We start from the raw sequence: 11,822 nt of genomic DNA, 5'->3' as shown, positions 1-11,822 counted from the left end.
CCCATCCCCCTTTGTCAATGAGCCATTAAAGCCTGAGCTAGTCCACTTTACATAATAAAGAGTTCTCCCCTTCAGCTCCAGAGTAATGGGATTAAGGCATGATAATGAGAACTCGAATGGTATGACTGTTGTGTGTTTTTAAATTATGTATTGTTATGTTTCGTTTTTTATTTTTTGTCTGTACCCCCCCCCCTTCCCTGATTTGATTTGTTAGCCGCCCTGAGTCCCCTTCAGGGGGAAAGGGCGGCATATAAATATAATGAAATGAAATGAAATGAACTCAACCAAACGTGGATTCACGCAGCCTAAAGAGTTGCCCCTGTATGGGCCCATGGAAGTCTGACAACAATCAAAATACAAGATCAAGATCAAAGGCCAGAGAGGGCATAAAACCAGGGACTCAGCTTCTCTTCCTCCCTTTTTTCCCTTCTCTTCTTCTCCACCAACATTGAAGCATGTGATCATCTTTTCTGTTCAGGACTCAAGCCATATCAACCATTAAAACCATCTTTCCAAGCAGCCTCCATGTCTCCAGTGTCTTTTTCCCTACTTGGAGCCGAACCCAGAAGGACATTTCTTACAACACTAGGAAATATTGAAAAGACAGAATATTATATTTCTCTGGGTTAGAAATGGAGAAACATTTTTTAGGCAAAAAACAGACTTAATAGCCCCCAATTTCCTTAATGGCACATACATAATAAAGAGTTCTCCCCTTCAGCTCCAGGGTGATGGGATTAAGGCATGATAATATTAGCCTTCCATAGAAACTCACCACATGGCATCTGGAAACTCAAACTTGGCCCCATGGGAGTCTGACCACCAACCAGAATACATTTTCTTACACAGGAACAGGAAACAGAGGTGGGGCTGAACAGAGGGTATAAAGCCAGCAACTTTCAGCCCTTCCTTCTCTTTCTTCTTCACCCAACATTGAAGCATGTGATCACCTTTTCTGTTCAGGACTCAAGCCATATCAACCATTAAAACCATCTTTCCAAGCAGCCTCCATGTCTCCAGTGTCTTTTCCTCCACTTGGAGCTGAACCCAGAAGGACATTTCTTCCAACATACCTATCCCATTTTTCTTTCTAAGCAATGGTGGCAGCTGCTCTTTGGTTTTGCAGTAAGGTAGCAGAAATAACCCAGAAGGCATGTACAGAAAAATTAATAAACAGGCAGCCAGGAGCCATAGCCAGAGAAAGCCACACACGTAGCCAGGAAAAGGTTACATTCAGTCACAAAAGAAACATGAGATAATAGGATTAAGAAGTTGGGGAAAACCCCGAATCTAGCAATGACCAGTCAGAATAACAAAAACACAAAATCCAATTCCAAGATAACACAAACTTCATGACTATTTACATACAGCAGACACCTTTGTATAAGTGCCCAAACAGGAAAACACCCTCCTCGTGTCTTATGAGAGAATTAGCCCAAGGACAAGACACGGAGGAACGAAATCCAAAGACAAGAGAATCAAGATCAGAGCAATCATCAGGAATAAAAGAACTTTATAAAATCCGAATTTACACAATAGCCTGAAGCAAGAAAACCAAACTGTATATGGAGTGCTGCATACTTAGGAGCGAAGGAGCAGTGTCTCATCCTTCTCATTCATTCTTTCTTCAATAAAAAACTCATAACTTCCAGGCAGCTGTCTTCAGGAAACTTTCTTTTAGCTTCTGTGGTGACTCCCGGCTGGGAATGGACCGGAAACCTTTGCCTTCCAACAGTTTAATACATCATCACAAAAGTGAGTGATTATGTTGAGATATTGGAGATTGGTTGAAAATCTTCAATTTCAGTTTAGCAAGAATCCAAAGTTTTAACTTTATATTGTAGTAAAACCTTTCAGATCTTTCCCTTAAATTTCCTCTTCGTGTCCTCCCCACAGGGCCTCCATCACTGTAGTCCGGATCCTTCTGTGTCTTCTGGATATCTACATTTTGAGATGGGAGACCTGAGAAGATGCCTGGACAGCGGGGAATATGGAGCACTGAAAGATTGTTATCTGTATGAAAGCAATTTTTTACAGGTGAAGCAGAGTGGGAAGGAAATTAGGAAAATATCCCCCTTCTGAAAATTGAACCCTAAAGCCTCCTCCGATGCTCTTGAGGAATGAATAAGGACAAGTACAATCTGTGGATACTGGTATCCTTGAGATTGTTTACTTGGTGCCCTCTTCATACTCTTTTCAGCACCATGTATAGGCTACCTTCATTTACATCCATTCAACTCTTCAAGTTATGTACCGTACCGTACTGAAAAAAGTGGCTTACAGCCATGGCAGCATTCCCATGAATATATGATCAAAATTCTGGTGCTTGGTAACTGGCATGTAATTGCAATAGTCACAGCATCCTGGGATCATGTGATTGTCATTTGTGACCTCAGCCAGCTTTCGGCAAGCAAAACCAATAGGAGAAGCTGTATTTGCTTAACAATGATGCTTGCTTAACAACTGTGCCAAAAGTTATAACATCAGGCACGATTCATTTAACAACCATCTTGCTTAGCCATGGACATTGTGATTGTAAGACGATCCATGACTTCTTTTTCACAGGCATGTTAGATATGTGTGCATCTCTGCAATGTTATTTTATTGTTATAACTATTTTATTTTACTTTCTATATTGGCCATAACATTCTTTGAGAAACTTAAGAATGGAATAAATTAATCATTTCCAGCCAGTCAACCTAGCCCCCTAGCAGTCTTGCATTAGCTGAGGCTGAAGATTTTGAAACTCCACCAAAAAGCAGCAAGTTCTAACTTTCCTTAAGTCAGATAGGGCAAAAAAAAATCAATGTGTTAGGCTTACATTGCCAGATATAAAGCTAAAACAGTGTTTTTGAGTGGTAAGATATATCTAATTTGTTTGGGGGAGGAGTATCATTGCATTCGCTGAACATAATTAGTAGCCTGTACTATTTTTGAAAAGACACTCCAACTGTAAAAAAATCAGTGGGAAGGTATTTTTTTCTAGGATGGTATCTATTTTTCTGTTTTCATTTAAAAAAAAAAAGCAGGGGCACCTCATTTAGTTGTTCTGCTTCATGTGTGTAAATGCCTTCACCATGCCACTATTTATTTATTTATATTATTCTTCTTATTTTTCCCACAACAACAAACCTCTGAGGTGGGTTAGGCTGAGAAGGTGATTTGCTGAAGTCACCTAGTCAGCTTTCTTGCCTAAGATGAGACTAAAACTCACGGACTCTGGTTTCTAGGTCAGCACATTAACCTTATGTTGTCAGTTGTCTATTCTGTCTGATTGCATTTGGAAGTTAGAAGTCTTGTCAGAGATTCGTAATCTAATTTTTTTCCTGGAATTAACTGAACTTGGTCCTAACACACCTGGGGAGAAACATGTTAGAGAAGGCTGTCTTTTTCTTACCCACCTAGAGAAAAGACAGGGATCCTTACTACCAGTTTCTACTGACTAATCTTTTTTTTTAACTAAAGAAGCAAATCAAATGCTGAGTCAATCTGGAATCTGATACAGCATATAGAATTATAAGCAAAGCCATTTTTATATGCCATTAATATGTCTCCAGGGATAAAAAAAAATACTTGAGATATCTAATTAAGAAAAAATAAATAAAGCATAAGAATAAAATCATTTTAACTGATTATACTTCAATTATGCCCCAAGCTTTATTTTTAAATTCGATTTTACTGAAATATATGTGAACAGCTCAGTAGCATCTTAAGTCAGTGAATATGTTACTCGGGATAATGGGCGTTGCAGTACAACAGATCTACAGGGCACCAGGTTGCAAGAGGTTTCACTGTGGGAAGTTCAGCATTAGTGTACATTATTTCCTGCTGTCCCTAAAATGTCTCTCCTCTGTGCAGTGAGAATTGTGATTTTTCTCCTAAGTCAGCCTTATATAACCTGTTCTGCTGCAGGCAGTCTTTGAACTTTCATCAACGTAAGACAGTTATGAAGGAAGTTGTGGCATATACTGTATCTGTCTCCTCTTCATCCTTCTATTTCTTTGAATATTTGGAATGGATTTTTCCCCTGACATAATTTATAACAGGAATCTCAGGTCTGAATCATTTCAAGAGAGTGTTCTTTAGTCCAAGGCTCATAGCCCTGAAGCCCTATTGTATTTCAAATACAAGTCTATAGCAAGATTGGGGGGTGGAGGATCATGTCATTAAATATAAATTTATAAAATAAAAAAACTGTACTGCGAAACAGTATACCTCATTTTACTTTTATCACTTGTTTGGCAGCCTTTTTCATTAACCAGCACACACCAGTGTTTGTTTTAGAGATGGTTGCTTAACAATTAGCAAAACCTTTATGCTAATTAGCATAAGTTATCTATAACAGTAGAATTTTTCTCCTCAGAAGACAAGTATGCCTGAACATTATTTCTATTTTGCAAATAATAAAATATTTAGGTGTATTGCTTTAAGCTTCACCTACATTGTGAGGCTGTCATCTCAAATGGGATGAAAAGACTAACAGGTACTAGGAAGGGAAAAGACTTGAGACCCTTCCATCTGAGGGCAACTTCTGAGTGATTAGCAAGGAGAGCTTTGACGTGAATGAAGCCCTCTTTTTTTTTTTGCCTCAGTCCCTCATGGCAACGTGGCTGGCAAGGGCCTCAACAAGAGTGCATCCTTATTCTGTCACATAAATACTAGGTTCCAACTAGGTTTCCAACAGAAGTGGTATTCAGCAAGTTCTGAGCAGTTCTGGAGAACCAGTAACGGAAATTGTGAGTAGTTCAGAGAACTGGTAAATACCACCTCTGACTGCCCCGGCCGCCATCTTTTCTCTGCCTCCCAAGTCCCAGCTGATCAGGAGGGAATTGGGATTTTGCATTGGGATTTTTCCCCTGCCATGCCCACCAAGCCACTCCACACCCACCAAGTGACGCCCACAGAACCGGTAGTAAAAAAAAAATTGAATCCCACCACTGGTTTCCAAGGTTTGTACAGAGGCATCTTCACCATTATGTTTCCTTTCTCTGTTTTCCTTTCCTCAAATGCCCCACCTGCTGCAGATCCAAACAGATCCTTAGAAAACCACTGGCCCATCCTTTACTTTATTGGCTGGGGTGGGCACAGGCTATCAGCAGGGAGTTCAAAGACAGTTGACAGTAAGCAAGTAGAGATCCCTGCAACTATCCTACCGCAACTCATTACCATCAATGGCCAGCTTAGCCTGAGTTATAACAGGACTAGGAATGTAGCTATCTCTCAGCCAAGTCATGCTTTCTTCTTAAGCAGGGAGAATCTGTAGCACCTGGCAAAGAGCATCTGCTGTCTTAATATTCTCTCCTGCTTTATGTATCAGTAAAATGTGATGGAGAGCTGCATATGGACTGTGGGAGGCAAGTTTGAGATACCCAGTCTACATCAAAAATTCTGAAACTCATGGTCCACCAATTATATGTAAGAAGCATACAGAAACTGAGAAGAAGCCCAATGGTTCTATCAGTTAAATGTGGGATCAGATGTTCAGGGAGTTCATTGAATGACTTGAAGCCAGTTTTTTTTTCAATGTTAGAATTGTTACTGTATGGATATTGTTTTTTCTACACCATCCAAGTCTCCTTGCAAAAAGGTGGGATATTAATGTAATTGATTGATGTACTTAGCCTAATCAGAATAAATGCTAAACCTGATCCAAAGCTAAATCTGACAAAACGTATACCCGTTTCTAAACAAGCATATCCTTTGCACTGGATAGGCAAGACTACCACTGATTTTTAGAACCAAAATTATCTTTCTGCACCAATATACATGTGATCTGGGAAGAAAAATGTTTGAGAATTTCTATTGAATAAAGATGCTGAGCCAAGCTTGGCTTCTGCTGAATTCATGGACAAGTTTTGACAACAATACAGAAAACAATGGTTACCATTGCCTTGGATGACCATGTCATAAATCCTCAGTAGATGAATTCAGTTCATTCCTAAAATTACCATTGCTTGCTTTCATTGCTTGAAAACCTTCAGTTGTCCAGACATTGCTCATCTACATCTTGAAATAATTGTACGAAGCGAAGGCAATGAAAAGGAACACTGGGAGTTATAGTTCTACAATATCTGGAAGAGCAGAATATCTCTATCCCTGACTTAATCTTTTAAAGAGTCTTTAAAACTTGGCAAATTTTAGACAGCACTGGCTCTTCGGCTTTGAAATGGAGATAAGCACCACCCCCTAAAGTCAGGAATGACTAGCACATATGTGCAAGGAGAACCTTTGAATTTACTAAAACTTGGCAAATTTCCAGTGACTTTGATAAAGAGATGCCCTTTTTCTAACTCTATCTTGTTTTCTACAGATTTCTGGCCTGTAGTTAATTTGGCTTATTGTTTATTAATGTATCCCAGTTAGGTTTGTACAGAGCCATAGACTATTATCAATATTTTGATTTTAGCTTAATAGTTGTTATGTGAGGACCATTTCTCTTGTAATAGTGTAAAAGTGCAAAGAACCCTCAAAATGAATTTTCCCTTCCAGGTTACCAAGGCAGGAGATATTGCCACCAGAGTTACTATGGGCATCGCTGCCAGTAGCCCACATCTAGAGATGCCTGATCTTATGCTGCTGGCACGGCCAGTTCCATGCCTAACAGAACGGTGTGAATGTCAGTGTCCTGAGGCACTGCCTTTCCCAGATGAGGAGCTGCAGCTGTTTGCGTGAGTGCCTTTCACCGCACCACCATCGTACAGTGATATACCCCCAAGGCCTTGTCTGTGGTTCACTTCAAGAAATGCATCTAGATGCTAAATTTTAATGTGATAGAAGGGGGGAAATAATGAAATGTATGGGGAGCCCTTATATTACCTCACTTTAGTCTTTAAACAATATTTAACATTAAATTACATTTTGCCCTGGTTCATTGACTCTATCGCTACATGCTACACGCCATTTTGGAGATCAACGCTGATCACATCACCTAGAGGCTGAATAGAAATGTTTGTTTCTCTGGTTTTAAACAGGAGTGTTGGGAGAGGGATTATTCAAAAAGTCCAAGATGGCAGCTTTGATTCTGCTGTTGCAGTCAGCATCTTGATTTTTTTTTTAATCCTCCCATGGACAGATACGGCGTTCTCTCTCCACTTTCCTCCCATTCATGTACATCTTCCATCTCCTCCTTCTCCAGGCTTCTTCCCTTGAAGTTTGTCCGTCTCTATATTCATGATGAGTCACGGTTCCAGCTCAAAGTCCGCCTGGCTAATGGCCGCACTTTTTATCTGCAGCTTCTAACACACCCCCTCAAGCAGGATGAGGTCTTTGGGCACTGGGTACGGCTACTATACCGCTTGCGCTTTTACCGCTGTGATGCCCCCCTTACTTATGAAAAGGAGACTGCACTGCATCATCGTAAACATATTTAGGTGAGCCTCTGCTCCTTTCTCCAGCCCCTGTTCCCACTATAGCTGTGATGGCAAACCTATGGCAGGTGTGCCACAGGTGGCACACAAAGTCCTCTGTAGGCACGGCAGCCCAGCTCCACAGTGCATGCGCATGCACTCCCTCCGGCCAACTGCTCTTCGGGTCTCTGCCACATATGTGCAGGGGTTGGGAAGCATGTGGGAGATGTGCACGGGCATGCACAGAGGTGGGAGGCATGTATGAGTGTTTCTTGCATTGCATTTTGGGGCCTTGCAGGCTCACCGTGCCCCATTTTGGGCCTGGAAAGCCTCCTGCACAAATCTGAAAGCCAAAAATGGGAGGGGGTGGAGGAGCGCAGGGGTGGGGGAGCATGGAGTGGTCACACGTACATGCACGGGGGCGGAGGGCACACAGGGTGGTTGCATGTGAATGCGGGGGGGCATGCACACATTGCATTATAGGTGTGGGCGCATGCATATGCTGTCACACGCTTTTAGCATGCAAAGACCAAAAGGGTAGCCATCACTGCACTTCATTCCTCCAGTTGCCCAGATCTCCATGAAAGGGACTGATTCTTGGGATTCAGATAGAGGTTCAGACCCTGATAGTCAGAACTGGAGAAACAGCGAAAGCCTTATTGGAGAAGCAATGAGAGCCCAAGGCCTGCTGGAAAAAGCAGTTGGCGAAGCAGTTTCTGAAATTACTAGGCAATTGAGTTACGCTAGAAAAATGCTAAGAACATTTGGGATCATTTTGATATTGTGGATGACTGTTTTTTGGGGTCATCTCCCTCTGTGCCTTTGCCTGTCTGTCCCTATCTTTCTTTCTTTTTGCAACAGAAGGAAAAGGAGCATTTTTTCCTGGTAAGGAAGAAGGAGAAGAAGAAGATGACGCTGCTCAGGGGAACCAAGGATTTCTTTATCCCTTATACTCACACACAGTAATACAAAGTAAGGTTCTCCTCCCAGCACAAGCTCACTAGTGTTGGATACTGCCCTCCCCACATGAAGTTACTGCAAATTTCCCCCACCCACTTACCCCATCAATAAATAAATGGACAAAACTGCTTTGTACATAGCTGAATAATTGTAAGACATCTGCTCAGACCTGCCATCTCTAAACAAGAACATCACTTTCTCCACTGTCTTCCACCCCATCTTACATGTGGCTGATCTTTCCAACAGGAAGAGGGATCCAGATTAGTCAATCAATTCACTTTATTGACACAGGAACTGACTGAACAAACAGACAGATTAGGAGAAGATTAGCCGGATTGTTGTAATTCTGCTCCAAATATGATATGTGTGGCTTCTGTAATAGGGTTGGTGGTGAAAGAAGAGAGACTGGTCTTGATGCACTTCTGCCCAGCCTCTGCACAAGGCAGGAAAGGACACTGCAGCAAAAATGAGATGACTACATGCTGAGGAAAAAGCAGAGCAAGAATCACTGTTTGTGGAAATTGGGAGTAAATGGGTCATTTGACTCCCCCCTCAAGGCCCCCTTCAATGCTCCCCAGTCTTTACAATATTTCAGTGATCCCAGATAATTCAGGTACGACAGAGTTCTTCTGCAGGAGTCCAAACAGATCTACAGAATCATCTGGAGTCATCAAACTTTGTGCTACAATAACAGTAATGGATTCAGGCTTTATTTTACCTCAGAAATGGTTGGATGATACAGAAGATGCTCTAAACTTGAGTGTGGAGAATGGACTGATGTTAGAGACTCATCCAGATTTTTTGGCTCACCAGATCTTAAACAGTTTTTAGGATTCACATAGCTCACCTGAGTAAGACAGGCTGAATTTGCCTAAGTTCGTGGTGTAAAACTTACGTAAGCACCACCCTTTTAAAAAAGATGTACTCCTAAACATCAAGCCATTTTCTAACACACCCAAGTCACTGTCCTTTCTAGTGGAATGCACCAATGCTTTGTTGTCCTCTAGATTCCAAGCCTTGACTTATTCCCTCTTTAGATATATTGAAATATATATATTCATGTTACTCACCATTTGCCTGAATTGACAATTGTATCAACAAGGTTACTGAGGTGCTGTTGGGAAGGAAAGAAAGGAAGAAAAAAAAACAAGAATTAATGAGCTTAGGAGTTTTGTGTTAGTTTCATGAAAAGGCACATAAAGCTTTTTCCCTTTTTCACTTATTTGAACAACAAATTCCACATCCTGAGGACTTCCCCTACCTCTGTGGCTTGAGGACTTCCCCTACCTCTATGGCTGGTTGTGTACCATTTTCCATTGATTGCATGATGTTAACTACAAATTAATGCTGATAAATTGCAAGTGCCTAGAATCTCACTGTTACTGTTTGGAAATAAAGTCTGCCTGAAATTTAACTTGGTTCATGAGTGACAGAGGAACATGTCCATAGAATCAGAGTTAGAAAGTCCCCAATAAGAATATCAAATCCAGCCTTTCAGAAATGTACACGAAAGCATCTAAGACTAATAGTTGTTTATTATTTATTTACTAATTAATTTTATTTATTCTATATCACTAATAATATAAAATATTTTTACTATTTTATTTATTATTTATTTACTAATAGCTATCTATTCTGTGGTTTCTTTCCCAAACCCCCAAAATTTTAACATTAGACTGTGTGCTGTCAACCTGATCCCATTCCTAAGAGGTCTGTAGGGGGCATGCATAAGCCTGCCGTCCTTGTCCTAATATTCCTTTTTATTCGTATCTATATCATGTATTCAAAAACATGTTTATACTTATATATGTTATCTAATATATGCTTGACTAAATAAATAAAAAAATATCTTCTACTTGAACTCAGCTAGTCAAAGAAAACTAGTTCTCTGAGTGATCTGTTTTAGTATCCAACTGTCCTCTTGGAAACATTCAATCAGTATTTAGCTTTTAACATTCAATCAGTATTTAGCTTGTTGTAATTTAAATCTGTGTAGTTTTCTTGCCTGTAATATAGAAATAGTTTGCTAGTTACAATCTCTGGATTTTCTTTCAACTTTCTAAGAGTCTATTGCTTTGAAAGGTCTCCCTTAAAAGTATTATGGAGGCTTAACCCTGCCCAGTTTCTGAACACAGAATAAGTCAGCTGCTGCCATCTGCCGTTTTTCTTCTTCCCTTTCTCATTTTAGCAGCAGGTGCAACTTTTGCTCTAGCAAGCTCCTCTTGCGTTTGGAGGCATTGGTTTCAATTTATTTTCAATTCGTTTTTTTGTATTAAATTTCCCAGATAGTCTGAATGCCACACCTTTCAGAGGTGCCATACCAGCATGGAATTCTCACTTGGTTCATTACTACATAACACTTAGGCACTGTTGGGGTTAAAAAGACACACTTTATCTGGCACAAGGGAAACAGTAGGCCTTTTGGGCTTCTCAGTGCATTTGCTAATACTGTAATTTCAAAAATCAATCCTTTTTGCAGCCACCCATTAGCAGCCTTTTAGAAGGAATGTAAACTGCCAGACAAATGAACACAAATACATAGGAACAAATGCACAAACAAGTGAGGACAGCAGGCCAATAACCTAGCCGCTCCTGTTTCTTATGAAAGGAGAGAAGAAGGTTTGTTTAACTCATAAACATTGAAAGCGGAAGGAGAAAACTACAGGTACTCCTCGACTTACAACAATTCATTTAGTGACCGTTCAAAGTTACTATGGCACTGAAAAATGTGACATGACTATTTTTCAGTTATGACACTTGAAAACCCCCATTACTGTGTGATCAAAATTCAGCTGCTTGGGGAGAAGAAAGCTGACATCACGAAAGAACGACATGCAATCTTGGTAGTCCAAGATCGCAGTCGAATTCCTGCCACTGGATGGTCCATTTGGACCTAAACCATCCCGCTAAGACGGTGATTGAGAAGGGCACCTCCTGCTGATCTCAGGGACATCGCAAAGTCCCTGAAAGATTCAGGAATAGCCTTTTTTTCCGGCGACAGAAATGCAGCTAATGAAGCTGCTGTAGTTGGGACAGCTCTGGAACTGGAAGAAAGTGGAAAGAGAAAGTGTGTCAAATTGGTGAGGAAATTTTATTATTAGAGGAAGAGACTACCCAAGGAAAAAAAATTAAGATTAAAGACAAAAGACTGTAGGCGGTGAGATTGATCCGCATTAAACTCAGTGTGTTATCCAGTTTCTAATTATTATTTTTTTCACAGATGGAATTTTTGCAGGGGCTCCGTATTTTTTAAACTAAATTAAATGGATTAATTTTTTCTTCTTTTTTCACTTTTGCTTACACCTATGGATTAGAACAGTGTTTTTCAACCACTGTGCCACGGCACACTAGTGTGCCGTGACATAGTGTAAGGTGTGCCGTGGGAAAATTACTTTATATATAGTCAATATAGGCACAGAGTTAAAAAAAATTAACATTTTCTAATGGTAGTGTGCCTCGTGATTTTTTTCATGAAAAAAGTGTGCCTTTGCACAAAAAAGGTTGAAAAACACTGGA

The 11,822-nt window shown here is 40.4% G+C and overlaps 2 protein-coding genes across 2 annotated transcripts in view; one reads left to right on the top strand and one right to left on the bottom strand.

Annotated features, from left to right (window-relative positions):
* The first annotated feature begins 1,953 nt into the window (after positions 1-1,953).
* GARIN5A (golgi associated RAB2 interactor 5A) lies at positions 1,954-7,370 on the top strand. Its single transcript, XM_087714447.1, has 3 exons — positions 1,954-2,037; positions 6,490-6,668; positions 7,136-7,370. The coding sequence occupies exons 1-3, from the start codon at positions 1,954-1,956 to the stop codon at positions 7,368-7,370; spliced, it is 498 nt and encodes a 165-aa protein (XP_087570573.1).
* Positions 7,371-8,567: 1,197 nt separating this feature from the next.
* Positions 8,568-11,822, bottom strand: part of MYBPC2 (myosin binding protein C2) — a 69,809-nt gene continuing 66,554 nt past the window's right edge. The window contains exons 29-30 of the mRNA XM_087713681.1: positions 9,377-9,420; positions 8,568-8,788 (exon numbers count right to left, since the gene is read on the bottom strand). Coding sequence (XP_087569807.1) covers positions 9,410-9,420 — 11 coding nt within the window. The 3' untranslated portion in view covers positions 8,568-8,788; positions 9,377-9,409. The remainder of the gene's footprint in view (positions 8,789-9,376; positions 9,421-11,822) is intronic.

Source organism: Thamnophis sirtalis, unplaced genomic scaffold, assembly GCF_051295495.1.
Source record: "Thamnophis sirtalis isolate CommonGarterSnake01/CBP01778 unplaced genomic scaffold, rThaSir2_p1.2 scaffold_4, whole genome shotgun sequence".
Taxonomy (NCBI): Eukaryota; Metazoa; Chordata; class Lepidosauria; order Squamata; family Natricidae; genus Thamnophis; species Thamnophis sirtalis.
This window is presented reverse-complemented; position numbering and strand designations above follow the sequence as displayed.

Coding starts and splice junctions, on each gene's coding strand:
- GARIN5A (XM_087714447.1), top strand. CDS start 1,954: ATGGGAGACCTGAGAAGATGCCTGGACAGCGGGGAATATGGAGCACTG. Junction 2,038..6,489: donor ATGAAAGCAATTTTTTACAG/GTGAAGCAGAGT, acceptor TTTCCCTTCCAG/GTTACCAAGGCAGGAGATAT. Junction 6,669..7,135: donor GAGGAGCTGCAGCTGTTTGC/GTGAGTGCCTTT, acceptor CTCCTTCTCCAG/GCTTCTTCCCTTGAAGTTTG.